We start from the raw sequence: 17,419 nt of genomic DNA, 5'->3' as shown, positions 1-17,419 counted from the left end.
GGTATAGTTTGAAGTCAGGGAGCCTGATTCCTCCCACTCTGTTTTTCTTTCTAAAGATTGCTTTGGCTATTCGGGGTCTTTTGTATTTCCATACGAATTGTAAATTTTTTCGTTCTGTGAAGAATGCCATTGGTAGTTTGATAGGGGTTGCACTGAATCTGTAGATTGCTTTGGGTAGTTTACTCATTTTCACAATATTGATTCTCCCAATCCAAGAATGTGGTATATTTCTCCATCTGTTTATATCATCTTTGATTTCTTTCATCAGTGTTTTACAGTTTTCTGAGTACAAGTCTTTTGTACTCCTTAGGCAGGTTTATTCCTAGGTATTTTATCCTTTTTGTTGCAATGGTAAATGGGAGTGTTCGCTGAATTTCTCTTTCTGATTTTTCATTGTTGTTGTATAGGAATGCCAGAGATTTCTGTGTATTAATTTTGTACCCTGTTACTTTTACCAAATTCATTGATTAGCTCTGGTAGTTTTCTGGTGGCGTCTTTAGGATTTTCTATGTATAGTATCATGTCATCAGAAAACAGTGACAGATTTACTTCTTTTCCGATTTGGATTCCTTTTATTTCTTTTTCTTCTCTGATTGCTGCGGCCAGGACTTCCAAAACTATGTTGAATAAGAGTGGCGAGAGTGGACATCCTTGTTTTGTTCCTGATCCTAGTGGAAATGCTTTCAGTTTTTCACCGTTGAGTATGATGCTTGCTGTGCGTTTGTCATAAATGGTCTTCATTATGTTGAGGTAGTTTCCCTCTATGCCCATTTTCCGGAGAGTTTTTATGATAAATGGGTGTTGAATTTTGTCAAAAGCTTTTTCTGCATCTATTAAGATGATCATATGGTTTTTATCCCTTAATTGGTTAATGTGGTGTATCACATTGATTAATTTGCATATATTGAAGAATGCTTGCATCCCTGGGATAAATCCCACTTGATCATGGGGTATGATCCTTTTAATGTGCTGTTGGATTCTGTTTGCTAGCATTTTGTTCAGGATTTTTGCACTTATGTTCATCAGTGATATTGGCCTGCAGTCTTTTTTTGTGACATCTTTTTCTGATTTTGGTGTCAGGGTGATGGTGGCTTTGTAGAATGAATTTGGGAGTGTTTCTCCCTCTGCAATTTTTTGGAAGAGTTTGTGAAGGATCAGTGTTAGCTCTTCTCTAAATGCTTGATAGAATTGGCCTGTGAAGCCAACTGGTCCTGGACTTTTGTTTGTTGGAAGATTTGAAATGACAGTTTCAATTTCATTACTTGTGATAGGTCTGTTTATAGTTTCTAATTCTTCCTGGTTCAGTCTTGGAAAATTGTACCTTTCCAAGAATTTGTCCATTTCTTTGTGGTTGTCCATTTTACTGGCATATCGTTGTTTGTAGCGGTCTCTTATAATGCTTTGTATTTCTGCAGTGTCAGTTGTGATTTCTCCTTTTTCATTTCTAATTCTATTGATTTGAGTTTTCTCCCTTTTTTTCTTGATGAGTCTGGCTAAAGGTTTATCAATTTTGTTTATATTCTCAAAGAACCAGATTTTAGTTTTATTGATCTTTGCTATTGTTCCCTTTGTTTCTATTTCCTTATTTCTGCTCTGATCTTTATGATTTCTTTCTTCTGCTAACTTTGGGTTTTGTTTGTTCTTCTTTCTGTAGTTCCTTTAGGCATAAGGTTAGATTTAGTTGAGATTTTTCTTGTTTCTTGAGGTAGGCTTGTATAGCTATAAACTTCCCTCTTAAAACTGCTTTTGCTGCACCCCATAGGTTTTGGATCATCGTGTTTTCCTTGTCACTTGTCTCTAGGTATTTTTTAATTTCCTCTTTGATTTCTTCAGTGACCTCTTGGTTACTTAGTAACGTATTGTTTAGCCTCCATGTGTTTGTGTTTTTTATGTTTTATTCCTGTAATTGATTTCCAATCTCATAGCATTGTGGTCAGAAAAGATGCTTGATACAATTTCAATTTTCTTAAATTTTCCAAGGCTTGATTTGTGACCCAAGATGTGATCTGTCCTGGAGAATGTTCCATGTGCACTTGAGAAGAAAGTGTATTCTGCCATTTTTGGGTGGAATGTTCTATAAATATCAATTAGACCTATCTGGTCTCTTGTGTCATTTTTTTTTTCTTTCCAGTACGTGGGCCTCTCACCGCTGTGGCCTCTTCCGCTGCGGAGCACAGGCTCCGGACGTGCAGGCCCAGCGGCCACAGCCCATGGGCCCAGCTGCTCTGCAGCATGCGGGATCCTCCTGGACCGGGGCACGAACCCGTGTCCGCTGCATTGGCAGGCAGACTCTCAACCACTGCACCACCAGGGGAGCCCTCTTGTGTCATTTAAAGCTTGTGTTTCCTTATTTATTTTCTGTCTGGATGATCTGTCCATTGGTGTAAATGGGGTGTTAAAGTCCCCTACTATTATTGTGTTACTGTCGACTTCCCCTTTTATGGCTGTTAGCATTTTCCTTATGTATTGAGGTGCTCCTATGTTGGGTGCATAAACATTTATAATTGTTATATCTTCTTCTTGGAGTGATCCTTTGATCATTATGTAGTGTCCCTCCTTATCTCTTGTAACAGTCTTTATTTTAAAGTCTATTTTATCTGATACAAGTATTGCTGCTCCAGCTTTCTTTTGATTTCCATTTGCATGTAATATCTTATTCCATCCCTTCACTTTCAGTCTGTACGTGTCCCTGAAGTGGTCTGACGTGGGTCTCTTGTAGACAGCATATAGGTGGGTCTTGTTTTTGTATCCATTCAGCCAGTTTGTGTCTTTTGGTTGGGGCATTTAGTCCATTTACATTCAAGGTTATTATTGATATATATGTTCCTATTACCATTTGCTTAATTGTTTTGGGTTTGTTTTTGTGGGTCTTTTTCTTGTCTTGTGTCTCCTGCTTAAAGAAGTTTCTGTAGCATTTGTTGTAAAGCTGGTTTGGTGGTGCTGAATTCTCTTAGCTGTTGTTTGTCTGAAAAGCTTTTGACTTCTCCATCGAATCTGAAAGAGATCCTTGCTGGGTAGAGTAATCTTGGTTGTAGGTTTTTCTCTTTCATCACTTTTAAGTACATCCTGCTACTCCCTTCTGGCCTGCAGAGTTTCCACTGAAAAATCAGCTGATAACCTTATAGGGATTCCTTTGTATGTTATGTTTGGTTTTTCCCTTGCTGTTTTTAATATTTTTTCTTTTAATTTTTGTTAGTTTGATTAATATGTGTCTTGGTGTGTTTTTCCTAGGGTTTATCCTGTATGGGATTCTCTGTGCTTCCTGGACTTGGGTGACTATCTCCTTTCCCATGTTAGGGAAGTTTTCAACTATAATCTCTTCAAGTGTTTTCTCAGACTCTTTCTTTTCCTCTTCTGGGACCCCCTATAATGAGAATGTTGGTGCATTTTGTGTTGTCCCAGAAGTCTCTGAGATTGTCTTCAATTCTTTTCATTCTTTTTTTCTTTATTCTGCTCCTCAGCCATTATTTCCACTATTTTGTTTTCCAGCTCACTTATTCGTTCTTCTGCCTCAGTTATTCTGTTATTGATTCCTTCTAGTGTATTTTTCGTTTCAGTTATTACATTGTTCATCTCTGTTTATTTGTTCTTTAGTTCTTCTAGATCTTTGTTCAACATTTCTTGTATTTTCTCAATCTGTGCTTCCATTCTATTTCCAAGATTCTGGATCATCTTTACTATCATTACTCTGAATTCTTTTTCAGGTAGATTGCCTATTTCCTCTTCATTTATTTGGTCTTGTAGGCTTTTGCCTTGCTCCTTCATCTGTAACATATTTTTTTTGCCATCTCGTTTTTTTTTTTTATGAGTGGGATTGTATTCCTCTCTTACTGGTTGTTTGGCCTGAGGCTTCCAACACTGGGCTTTGTAGGCTACTGTGTAGAGCTGGGTCTTGGTGCTAAGATGAAGAACTCTGTAGGAACTCACTCCAATGAATATTCCCTGGGGTCTGAGGTTCTCTGTTAGTCCAGTGGTTCGAACTCACAGCTCCCACTGCAGGAGCTTTGGCCCACTCATAGGCTCATGAACCAAGATCCTGTAAGCCACCTGGGGTGGCAAAAAAAAAGAAAAAAACCCCACAATAACAAAGTAAAAAATGAGACTAGGAAACTAACAGGTATGTTAGGAATATAAAAATAAAAATATAGATGAATCAACAACCAGAAGGCACAATAGTACCACAATAGTGAAAAAGAGGAGGGGAAAAAAAAAAAAAAGGCTGGAAATAGGCCTTGGCTGTGGAGGGCAGGGTCTAAGCAAGGGTGAGGTTTGGGTGGTGGGTGGGGCCAATGGTCAGGACCACTGACAGGGCTGGAAAAGGCCTTGGGGGCTCTTGGGGGGGGGTGGGACTTAGGCTCAAGGAACAGAAGGGGCCCAGGCATGCCCCACACCCCTGCTCTCAGAGGGCAGGGGACCTCACCTGGGAGCCCAGCAGGCTTTCTGGGCTCAAACGCCCTCTGCTCCTCTCCCACTCCGCCCAGAGGGGCCCTCCCGCCTGCCTCTCCTGATCTCCCCGGCCTCAGGGTCACTGATCCTGTCTGGCCTCCACTTCACCTCCCCCTCTCAGTCCCCCTATGTCCTACCGGTTCACTTTGGGGTTCCTCCCGTCTCCTTGGGTGTCAGAGTCCCCTACCAGTGGCCAGTTGGTACCATAGTTGTGGGGAAACACTAACTCTGCATCTTCCCATGCGGCCATCTTGACTCTGCCTCCATTTTTATTAATAGAAAATATCCATGCAAGAGAAATTACACGAGTTTATGCTTAAAAGAATAGATTTTTTTCTAGTGTCAAACTATAAGTTGGTAACGGATATAGTTAAGGAAGTTAATTTGTGATCTTTAACTCCAAAGTAAATGTTAATTTTCAAATAAGTCATGAAGATTACCTAAATTTTAAATTGAAATTTAGATTTAAAATTTAAGAATGCTGGGTTACGAAATGTAAACTTCACAACTCACATGTTTATGCTTGTTATCTACTATATGTATACCCATTTGTAGCATCAAATATTTTCAGTAGTGTACCAGTTTTTGTATATAATAATATTGGTATGTCTGTTTAATCACCCTGCAGCACATGGGGGTGATTCTCATTTACCCAGAGACTGCTCATGATTCTGTGTAATTCTGAATACAATTTTACTACCCATGCAGAAACCAATGCAAGAAGTGTAGAAGGCATGACACTTGTGATGGGAATAACAGATAAATTTCTAATTTTAGGTTGTAAAAACAATGTCTAAAATGTTTACTGGGCATTAGGTCAATTTTTAAGAATGGAAGAGGTGTGAAAAAATGTAAGGGAATGTCTTAAAAAGTTAATCCAAAGGAATGTCTAAAACACATTAAGCATCTTAGAATAAATCTCGACCAAAAATCTCGCCCTAGGTAGTCCAACAAATCTTTCAGAGTTTGATAGCAAAGATATTAGGTAGGCTGTTTATATTTTGTTTTGGGAAAGCACTTACAGAACACAGAAAGATTGTTCATATTTTGGAAGAGGCAACAGAGTGTGTAAGATCACAGATGCTATCACAGGTCCACTAGAGGTACTGTCATTCTTTTCTTTTATGATGAACTACAACTTGTTTGCTAACTGAACACTTCAGTGATTATTCTGCAACTAACCCACTCAGAAAGGCAAGAATACGCTTTACTTAGATGCTTTAGATGTCAAGAGAAATTAAAAGGGCACTTCTGCTGAAAAAAAAAAAAAAAGTCCTTCCTGTTGCCACTTCTTGGCTTTGTAAGTCTGAATTTATTTTAGATTCTAAAAATTAAAATTTTCATCATAACTATGCTCATCCAAGTCTATTCCACCATCAACAAAATAAGCAAAACATTTTACTTTTTTAAAGCCTAGTTGTCAGGTGAACGTTGCCTTTTCTGAATTTCTTTTTAACCATCTCAGGCTTAACAGCACTACTGGTCTACCTCCATGACTTTAAATATGACTTACGTGACCTATGTTTCAGGACGGAATTGTGTTTCCTCTTCTTTGGAACCTTGCTTCTCATGACCTGGGGGCTTGTTACAAGAACAGAAACTCAGGCCCCATCCCAGATGGGCAGAACCAGAATCTGCATTTTAAAAAGATCCCCAGGTGAATCACATGAGCAATAAGGTCCAAGAAACACTGCTCTAAAAGACTGCACATGCTTGCCTGTGCATTAATTTTCCTAAAGAATTCCCTTTCTTTTACTCAGGGAAAACTTCCACTTTCAAAAGTAAATTTTCCCTTAAAAATATCAGTTTATAAAAGGAAACAGTTACAGTTCTCTTTTTATATATTACAACTTCCAGATGCATCAGATTTGGGGGTGAGGAAAGGTCATTTTGAGTCATTGGTTTTCAGAGGGTTGTCCTCCTACCAAGAGCATTAGCATCGCCTGAGAACTTGATTCCGATTCTGTGTTTTGACACGCAATCTGTGTTCTTAAAAGCTGTCCAGATGATTACAGCACACACTCAAATTTGAGACTCTTTCGCAAACTTCAATGTTCATAAAGTCACCCGGGAAGTTTGTCAAAGAGTGGGTTCCTGGATCCCTGGCTAGATCTATTGGATCAGAATCTCTGAACAGTGAAACCAGGAAATATGCATCTTAAATTAGACCCCATGTAATTCTGATGCAGGTAATGAGGGAACTGCATTAAATACCAAGATTTAGAGCAGTGGTTCTTAGACTCTGCTGCCCATGAGAGTCATTTGGAAAACTGAGTCCTGAGGCCAAGGTCACATTCCACACCAATTAAGTCAGAAATTCTGGAGGTGGGACCCAGGCAACAGCACTATTTTATACAAATGATTTTAATGTGCACCCGAGTTTGAGAAACAGCTCTTAGAAAGCATTAGGAAAGAATGATAGCAGGTGGCAGTGTAGCATGGTGAAAAGGGCAAGTTACTATGTCTATCTAAGTATTTTTTTTTTTTTTTGGCTGTATAGTGGGGAACTACCTAAAGATTAAAAAATGAATGCAAAGACCCTTGTAGTTTCCATTCCTTTTTTTAAGTGCATCCATTATGATGACCTTCCTTTGGTTTATATGCAAGACAAGTTCTCTCCAGGCTTGAGGGAAAAAAAAAAAAAAGAATATCAGCACTTGTAAGTTGTCCTACAACAAATACTCTTCCTACTTATGGTATGTTTTCTTGAAGGTGAAAAATGACTTGAGGCTGTTTGACTTGCTTAGCAGTTATGCTATGAAAGGTCATCCACACTTTTCTCTCTCATTTCACCCACCTGCTTAGCTCATGTTGCCAAAGAACTAGGAAGAAAAACATGTACGGAGATTTCCACCTATGGGTGTTTTTGATTGCGTTTTTAGCAGTTAGTTTCCACTGGTCTTTTTGAAAAACTAGATTTGGTTTTACCAGGAAAGATCTGCCACCTGATGGTTCAATGTGGTAATAGCAGGCTGTGTAGTGGCTTCAGAGAGAAAAATGGTCTTCACGGAGTTCAATGTAATGCAGAGACCAGAGTCACGGTACAGCTGCCTGCAGAGACAGATGCTTTAGTAAGCTTCTAATGGGTCTTACCTTGGCATTTCCTCTCTTTATAAAAAAAAGTAAAACTCATTTTCTAACCAAATAACTGATTACTAATATCTCTTTAAAAAGGAAAACCTGGTATCTTTTCTGAGCAAGTAAATTTGTATGAAAGTTGTTCTTTACTGATGTATATCACAAAATGATCATTTGATGTGTAAAGTGGTCAAGACAGTCATGGGTCTAGGAAACTGGTATTTCTAATATTCTCGTCACCATGAAAATTCTTTTTAATTGAAATGCAGAGGAGATTCGTTTGAAGTCCATCTAAGACATAGTGCTTGTCTGCACTAAACCGTATCTGTTCAGCTAATTTCATCTTTCAGAATAGTTTAAAAGACAGTGATTTTAATTCCATTCCAACAGTTTAAGAAAATGTCCATAAAGCTAATCCTGTGTAAATAAGTCTCCCACTCCTTGTTAATACCTGCATACTCAATCCGTCTCCTTTCCTCAGAATGGGCAGCCGCATCCAAGTCTACCCAAATGGATCCCTGTTTATTGGATCAGTAACAGAAAAAGACGGCGGAGACTACTTGTGTGTGGCGAGAAACAAGATGGGGGACGATCTGACCCTGATGCACGTCAGCCTAAGACGGAAACCTGCCAAAATTGACCACAAGCAACATTTTAAAAAGCAAGTTTTTCACGGGAAAGACTTCCAAGTCGATTGCATGGCTTCCGGCTCACCAGTGCCCGAGATATCCTGGAGTCTGCCTGATGGGACAATGATAAATAACGCCATGCAGGCCGACGACAGTGGCCACAGCACCAGGAGGTTCACCCTCTTCGACAATGGAACCTTATACTTCAACAGAGTTGGGATGGCAGAGGAAGGAGATTACACTTGCCATGCCCAGAACACTCTAGGGAAGGATGAAATGAAAGTCCACGTAACAGTCATAACAGCCGCCCCACGGATCCGGCAGGGTTACAAGACCAACACGAGAGTCAAGGCTGGAGACACAGCCGTCCTTGACTGTGAGGTCACTGGGGAACCCAAGCCAAAAGTATTTTGGTTGCTGCCTTCCAATGACATGATTTCATTCTCTAAGGACAGGTACGCATTTCATGCCAATGGGTCTTTGTCTATCAACAGAGTGAAACTGCTCGATTCCGGAGAGTACGTATGTGTGGCACGAAATCCCAGTGGGGATGACACCAAAATGTACAAACTGGACGTTGTCTCCAAACCTCCATTAATCAATGGTCTGTATACAGATAAAACCACCATTAAAGCCATGGCGGTGAGGCATTCCAAAAAACACTTTGACTGCAGAGCCGAAGGGACACCATCTCCTCAAATCATGTGGATCATGCCAGACAATATTTTCCTCACAGTTCCGTACTATGGAAGCAGAATCACAGTCCATAAAAATGGAACGCTGGAAATTAGGAATGTGAGGCTTTCAGATGCAGCCAATTTTACCTGTGTGGCTCGGAATGAAGGAGGAGAGAGTGTGCTGGTGGTACAGTTAGAAGTACTGGAAATGCTGAGAAGACCGACGTTCAGAAATCCACATAATGAAAAAATCGTTGCCCAGCTTGGAAAGTCCACAGCATTGAATTGCTCTGTTGATGGAAACCCACCACCTGAAATAATCTGGATTTTACCAAATGGCACACAATTTCCCAAGGGACAAAACAATTCTCAGTATCTAATAGCAAGTAACGGCTCTTTTATCATTTCTAAAATGACTCGGGACGATACAGGAAAATATCGGTGTACAGCAAGAAATAAAGTTGGCTATATTGAGAAATTAATTGTATTAGAAATTGGCCAAAAGCCAGTGATTGTCACTTATGCACGAGGAACAGTTTACAGTATCAGTGGAGACACTCTATCGTTGCACTGTGTCTCTGATGGAAGCCCTAAGCCACGTATCAAATGGACTGTGCCAAGTGGTTACGTAATAGACACGCCTCAGATCAGTGGAAAATACATACTGCATGAAAATGGCACCTTGGTCATCAAAGAGGCAACAGCTTATGACAGAGGAAGCTACGTTTGTAAGGCTCAAAACAGTATTGGCCATGCACTGATTACTCTTCCAGTAATGGTTGTGGCCTACCCTCCCCGAATTACAAATCGCCTACCCAGGAACGTCCTCACAAGGACAGGCGTGGCCGTTCAGCTCCGCTGTGTGGCCCTGGGAGTCCCCAAGCCAGAAATCACATGGGAGATGCCTGACCACTCCCTGTTCTCAGGGGCACACGAAGGGAGGACACATGGAATTCAACGTTTTCACCCACAAGGTACCCTAGTCATTCAGAATCCTCAAACCTCAGATTCTGGGATATACAGATGCACAGCAAAGAATCCACTTGGAAGTGATTACGCAACAACTTACATCCAAGTAATCTGACAGAAAATAAAACTACCTGAACAAAGTCAACATCTGGACAGAATTTACTTTTTGGAAGAAGTTTAATCAAAGGCAGCCATAGGCATGTAAATGAATTTGAATACACTTACAATATTATAATAGACATGCAAAAAAAAGGACTTGTAAATAAATGCATTATGAACTGATACTGATTTTTTTTTATAATGGATGTCAAAACAAACTTTTAACTTAAGGCACTTTTATTTTGCCAACAAATAACAATGAACATTAAGAGAAAACGATCGACCATAAAATAACAAGTGGATAATGTACCTGAATTCTTCATTAAAGAATGGACTTTTTTTCTTTTCATTACCATTTGCCTAGTGTCCACCTTCTATTAATCAATGTTACAAGCATGGCGCTGAGGACAGACACAATGGAAAAGATGATTAAATTTGCGGTCGATGTAAATTTGTCATCCTGATGTATAAATACTGTGGTCAGTTTATAAATATTTTACTAAAACCCACAGAAAATAAGCGCTGAACTGTTTTATGATTCACCATTTTGTGCACACTGAAAATTTTCATTGATGGGGAATAGAAAAAAATGTTTTAATAACTGCATTTAAAAATAAACGCAGGCTGAATTTCCACTTGTAAGAAAGCAACAACACCTGCACATCATAAAATGTGAAAAGGGGGTTGATTACATCTATCCCAAATAAAGCCATTAAAAAGCTTTTCAAATACACAAACTTCTTTATAACTTCAAAATCTAGCTCAGGCACCCCTGGTTTGGAACTGTTTGTTTATAAGGAAAAATTTTCTTAGGAGGAATCATTGCTCTATGAGTGTCTATTCTATAAGGTGATAATCCTGTGTGACAGGGAAATGTTTGGGAAAATCTAGACCGAATACATACAATGGAGTTTCACTGTAGTTAAAATTTGATCAACCCTATACAAAATGTTGCTTTTTGTAATTCACTGAATTTATTTATATTACATGCTTAATTCAACCTGAATTAATTTAAGGGACAATATGATTCAGCTTTTCTAACTCTAGAGACTAGGATTTTCCAGTGTAATTTCTCCAGCATCTATTCAAATATTTGCCTATTATTTAAGAAGACTTATAGGAGACTTAATAAATGAAAAAGAAGAAAATGCCATAGGTCTTGCTCAGATAGATAGCTCAGCACACAAAACCGAGAACTACATTTTTCCCTGTCAATCAGTTGAGACAGAGGGCGGGGGGGACTCACTTCATTTTGTTTTCATCACACCAACTTTCAGCTTGCCCCACCTAAAGAGGTGACCCGATTCCTACGTTCTTTCTTTGATGTTGGTATCCTGTGGCCATAAGCGGTCAAGGGCTACTCATTCTAACAGTGATCTCATTCTACTTCCGGACCAAGAGGAATAAAAAACAGAGGACAAATGTAACCCTATTAGGAAGAAGCCTACTATGTAAACAGGTATATCTAAGGGCTTCTTATGTCCAACTCCATTCTATTTCAAAGTCTTTAAGGGGAACTGGGGTCTCCATCTTATCCTAAGATAATTTCCTCTTTGTCTCACCAAGCAAATTACCAGGTTCTGCCGAAGGACAGGGCTTTCCTTTGTGATCATTTCAAGACAAATCAATGCATATTCTAAAAAAGAAAAAGAAAACTCTCAGGAGAGAGGATTAAATGGGAGGAAATATGATAAGAATAGATTGAAAATTCCAGTTTCTCTCTGTATAGGACACAGGGGAAAACCAGTTCTAGGTTTTTCCTCAACTCTCTGTAGAATCGTCGAATTATAGGGCCTTACCATATCTTAGCTTTCCCACCTGAAAAAAAAAGGAGCCGACAGCAACAAAAAGCTATGTCCCACAGCTTTCAAGTGCAAAATGATTAATAAATTAATTTCACTAACTTCTGCAAAATATAAAGTGCATACAAATGCTATGCAATTATAACACTCATTCTTGAAACAGTCTTACTTCTGTTTGCAATATTGAGCTACAAATATATATGGTTCAAACTGAAAGGTGGCATTTTAAACACCAGTAATTCTTGAGAAGAAGTAAAACAACAATCAGGACAGAACATGACTGGTACTCACTAGGCACGACATTCACATTTCAGTTGTTTTGCCAAGGCAGTCATTATATGACAGATTACTCTGAAGAAAAAATAACTTCATGAACTCTAAGTATGACTCTCAAGAGGGAAAAAACCAAAAACCAAAAAAAAAACCCTGATATACAAAACCAGCTGAAATGTCAAGATTCATCTTCTGAAAGCAGATAGAACATGTTAATTTAGTGAAAAGAATGGTCTTTAATGTTTTGGCAAAGTCTTTTCCAACCCAGAGTAAACATGAAATGAGCGGGCTGGAGCGAAATCGTTTCACAGTGTACAAAGCAGTTCACATGGATGCTGCCACAGCAAAGTAAGCGGACATGTATTTGAGGTCATTTGCATGAGTCAAATTTTGCAATGAGTAACTCACCTGGGAAGATATAAATTATTTATATAATGATTTGCAAAGGAAATGATCTACTAAAGTTGTACCAGCTACATTTAAAAAAAGTAGTTCTACATGGTTTGCTCATTATAGACAAATCTATTCACAGTATGCTCGACTACGTTACATGTAAATTCATATGGCAAAAGAAAATGAATTAACACAGAACATGGGAAAATATCCCCCACATGTTTTAAAATGCCCTGCAATTTTCACATTCAAAATTTTATGCATCTAAATCTAAAAAAATATTATATGGAATACTCTTAAGTTACACAAACTGATAATAATTTACTGTATTTTTCACTCTAATAGGAGCAAATTACCACATACTTGAACAAAGTTAAAATAGTTACTATTTCTTTATAATAAATTTGATGTATAATTTACTTTACTTGTGCTTTTTGCACCAATTTATAAATACAGTATATGCAATACACAACCAAGACAGACACCAACATTAATAGTTAAATTCAAAATAGCAAATACTTACCATACAAAATAAACAGCAAATACATCTCTTATGAAAACCGGAGCCCCCCTGGACTTGGGGGCCAGATTCTCTGGAAACCATGTCAAGTTTGAGCACTGTGGAATCTCAGGCCAGCTGCGAGATTTTTTTTCTCAAGTTGGCATAAGGTTCAGGAGAACCAAAACTGGACAGAGTCATTTTTGCCAAATCTGGCAAATAATTGGAACAATTCCACTGTGGTTCGTTCCGGCCTTTAGAATTTACATGTTGTACCTTCACAAAGACTCTGGTCAATGATCTCGCCACTGAAAACAAATTTAGTAGTACAGCTACTTCTAACAGGCTTCCACGTACCTTAGGGTGGCTCTCACAGAAGCCTTGGTTTAAGTTCTTGGTCTAAGAAGTTTAAGTACTAAGCAACAATCTGTTTCAGCACCTTTTGACCACAACAAAAGCAAAGAAAAATCCTACATAAATAAGAACAAAGTTCATAAAGTGCTTAAGAAATTACAAACGTTTCAAATTAGAGCAATGCAAATAAATGTCCACTTTGCCACCAAAGGTGAACGCAGAATAAATGGGTCGCTTTCCTGTCAAGATCTGACATGCCTTTCAAATCAGTAGTTTGGTCCGGCACAGTGTGCAAAAAAAAAACCCCCCAAACCGAACTTCATCATTAATGAATCCATAAATATTTTAAATCCACCATAATCCATTCTTTCTATAACTACGAGATTCAATAAAAGCACCAATTTCAAAAGGTCTGCTACCAAACTCTTCCTGGCGTAGGCCCACATGATCCACATTTTTAAACCTACTTTCAAATTGAATGAAACAAAACCAAACCACACCTTTTCCTTTACATTTTGTTTAAACGCCTTTGTATGAAATGTAGCGTAAAATATAGGAAAACGCCAAAGAAATGAAAGAACAAAGGGACGTTTCTAAAGGTGACTAATGCATTAAATGTGATTTTCTATTTTTCAGTGCAAACAAAAAACTTCATGTCTTTGTCCTCTTCCAGACTCAGAAGTGTGAAGGATGCCCGTAGGGCGTCACTCCTTGCTGTGGCTGGTTACCTAATGAGAAAAAGAAAATCCAATAAAATTGCAGACGCAAAATTATGCCACAGATCGGTGGCACGCTCTTGTCACTGTTCCTCTATTCCTGAGGCTGGTACTGAAAGCAGACTGACTGGTCAGGAAGTATAACACTAGCCCAGACACCTGTGCAGCCAAGGTCTTAATACCACTGCTCGATTCATTCTGCAGAGGGGCCACCTCTACATCAGAGTCCCACAACGGCCAGCAAGAGGCCTTGGGATGAAGGTCATTGGCCCATCAAAAGTCTGTATCCCTGAGCTAACAAACGTCTCAATACTAACATAAAAAAGGACTGTAAGTATCATAAAACATGAAAAGTTCTGGAAACTTCATAAAAGCACATCAGAGATTCTACTTTGACACTGACGTTATAGTAGGTGAGAGAAGTAGCTTGAAAGGGGCAATTTTCTGCAAATGGCCATGGATAGATACATCAGAGAGAACCGTGCAAGAGTGTATGCATGGGAGAGAGAGGCTGTGTGTGTGACGCGAGTGTCTGCCTGTGCACGTGTGTCTATGTGCACACCTGGACAAATAAAGAACAGTGAGTAGGTTCAAAACAATGACACAGGCTTAGACATAGCTACTGCTTGCACAACTCTGGTGGGACTATTCAAATCCAAAGGCCCCATTCACACGGATTATGGCAGAAATGCAGCCGGCTGGAGCTGTGCAGTGGGCAGCTCAGCTTAGTTGCCCTTATTCAACAAAGGAGGCCGGCATCACTGCTCATGTCAGGCATCAGACTATATGTTGTGGTCAAGAGGTGGGCTCTGGAAGGAGACAGTCTGAGTTTTAGTCCCAGCTGCTAGCCGAGTAACCTTGGGCAAACGGGAAAATGTCCCTGTTCTTTAGTTGTTTCCTCATCTGTAATACGGGAATAGCAATAACACCTCGGCGCATGAGGTGGTTTAGGAAATCAAGTGAATTAATAAATGTAAAGTCATGGGTCCATGACTGGACCCATGGTCCAAGGAAGTGCTCCAGAAATGATGGCAAAAAATTCACTGGTCCAAGAAAGTGCTCCAGAAATGATGGCAACCCGCCCCCCGCAAAAAAAAAAACAACAAAAAAACCTGCATTCTGTGAGCCCTTGGAAATAGGAACCAAGAGTATGCTCCCCAGATAGGTGCTACTCCATAAAAATCGTAGGTACATACCTCCAATCACTAGAAAAAAAAATTAAAATATAACATGTTGTCTCTACCTTAAAATTATATTCTCTTTAGCCATGCAAAAATATGAACTCTTGGGACTTCCCTGGTGGCACAGTGGTTAAGAATCCGCCTGCCAGTGCAGGGAACACGGGTTTGAGCCCCGGTCCGGGAAGATCCCACATGCCGCGGAGCAACTAAGCCCGTGCGCCACAACTACTGAAGCCTGCGCGCCTAGAGCCCGTGCACCACAACGAAGAGTAGCCCCCGCTCGCCGCAGCTAGAGAAACCCCGCGTGCAGCAGTGAAGACCCAGTGCAGCCAAATATAAAAAAATTAAAAATGTGAACTCTGGAGCTGATGAAACACAGTGAAATTTAAACCACACGTGTGTTTAATAGACCACACCGATTGAACAGTTCTTGGAAAAGACTGACATGACTTAACTGAGGGAAATATTTTTAAAGGAAAACAACAACAAGAACAACAACAACAGACCTTGGTTATGCCCTCGGAGAGACACAGGGCATAAGAGAGGTGTTCCCTCTGCCCAGGAAAACACACGGACAGCAGCAGGCAGGAAATTAAGACTAGAGCCAAGCTGCCCCTCTCTCTCAGTCATAAACTGACCCTTTTCCCTACAATCTTCCACCAGAGCCACACCACTGCCTTCAGAACTCGCTGTTCATCGCTCTGTACCTCAGAAGCACAGAATCGAGAAATTGCTAGCCTCCCTGTTTGCTGTATGGATGAAAAACTGCATGACCCAGATAATGGTGACAGAGTTGGCAGCAGAATTTAGGTCTCCTGACTTCCAGGCCAATATTCTTTGCATCACAGGGGCCTCGCTCCCACTTCTAAAAGAGTTTGCCCATCCCGTGACTCCAGCACAGGGCGACTGGATTCATGGGAGCAGGCTGCTGGCACTGGGATGAGGTCCGATGAAATGGGTTGTCGGCATGCGCCCTAGAAAGGTAGCACGCCAGCACGGCAGCAAGATTAACTGGGGAGAAACACTGTCCTGCGATGCCACCTGCCACGTTACAGGTCTGGATTTCTCTTAGTCGCTATCAGGAAGGGCAGGGTGGTGCCGTGGTAAGAGCAGCCATGGCCCTAGTGACCAGGGGATAGGTCTGGTGCTGGCCTCTCCATATCCGAGTCTTGGGGGCAGGGGGGGCACCTATCCTGTTCCATCGTACACTGGAGGGTATCAGCCAAGTTGCTCTCTGGGACATCTAGCTTTATCAGAAAAGCACCTGCCGTTCCACAGGGCCCCCAGCTGGAAAGAAACATTCCCAGATTCAAAGAGAAGCAACAGGAAAACATCCTCGCTGAACTCAAGGAAAAGACTGGGCCTTTCCCGGAAAAGAAGCATTCAAACCAACACCAACAAAATGAGAACGGCCTGGACTTAAAACGAACATGAAAACGGCACCAAGGAAGACAGTTTTTGAGGAGCTGCCACCTGTGTTTTGCTCACTGGCTTGTTTTTCACGTCCTGGGAGCCATCTGTTCCTGACGGAGGGTACTTACTGGAAAGCTGCTTCTGGAGCTGCCGCACCAGAGCGGCTGTCTGCTGCTGTTGCTGGGTCTGCTGCAAGCCTTGCCTGGGAAACTGTAATCCAGAGAAAGGAGGGAACTCAGCGCTCAGCACAGACGAGAGCAGAAGGTCTGCAGCGCACTTTGAAGCCCTGCGCAGGACCACACCCAGTGCGCCGACACTGATCTTCAGCCAACCCTGGTCGACACCTGGGCGTAACCTGAAAGTGCCCCATCCATTCCAAAACCCGTCTCCGGGGGGTGACCTAGCCTTTGCTGGGAGAGCCCTGAGGAAGGAGCCCAGCCGTGCCCAGTGGTTCACACATTCTTGTTACCTCAGCCTTCACCAGCTGGCTAGTTAGTATCACCATGTTACAAACCATTTGCATCAGCAAACTGAAAGCTGTCTGGTGGGAGGATTGGGTCAAGCACCACAGGCCTGGCCCTGGGCGAATGGAGACAAGAGCGTGGTGAGCAGCGCAGGGGCCTGGACTCATCTGGGACTGCTGCCTGATGGAGGATGAAGGTCGGGAGGGGGCGAGTCCAGGGAGGCACCAAGGACCACACGTTAAGGCGGTGCTGCCTTCCAGGGTCGTACACGTGCCGGCATAATATGAGGGCCCAAGTGCCCTGGTTCTAGCCATTAAGTTGATATAGGAAATCGAGGTGGTTACTCCAAAGAGGGGAAAAAGAACCTATTTGGCGGAAACAAAATTACCTTTGATTAAAATCATTCATGGTGCTGATTCACCTTTT

At 40.9% G+C, this 17,419-nt stretch overlaps 2 protein-coding genes across 2 annotated transcripts in view; one reads left to right on the top strand and one right to left on the bottom strand.

Moving 5' to 3' along the window:
- The window catches only part of IGSF10 (immunoglobulin superfamily member 10), a 37,947-nt gene extending 27,025 nt beyond the window's left edge, over window positions 1–10,922 (top strand). Inside the window, exon 6 of the mRNA XM_032629344.1 lies at window positions 8,006–10,922. Within this exon, the coding sequence (XP_032485235.1) occupies window positions 8,006–9,914 (1,909 nt within the window). The 3' untranslated portion in view covers window positions 9,915–10,922. The remainder of the gene's footprint in view (window positions 1–8,005) is intronic.
- Window positions 10,923–13,830: 2,908 nt separating this feature from the next.
- MED12L (mediator complex subunit 12L) overlaps window positions 13,831–17,419 on the bottom strand; it is a 326,027-nt gene continuing 322,438 nt past the window's right edge. Inside the window, exons 44-45 of the mRNA XM_032629345.1 lie at window positions 16,658–16,739; window positions 13,831–13,947 (exon numbers count right to left, since the gene is read on the bottom strand). Of these exons, the coding sequence (XP_032485236.1) occupies window positions 13,895–13,947; window positions 16,658–16,739 (135 nt within the window). The 3' untranslated portion in view covers window positions 13,831–13,894. The remainder of the gene's footprint in view (window positions 13,948–16,657; window positions 16,740–17,419) is intronic.

The sequence above is a fragment of the Phocoena sinus genome, chromosome 4 (assembly GCF_008692025.1).
Source record: "Phocoena sinus isolate mPhoSin1 chromosome 4, mPhoSin1.pri, whole genome shotgun sequence".
Taxonomy (NCBI): domain Eukaryota; kingdom Metazoa; phylum Chordata; class Mammalia; order Artiodactyla; family Phocoenidae; genus Phocoena; species Phocoena sinus.
This window is presented reverse-complemented; position numbering and strand designations above follow the sequence as displayed.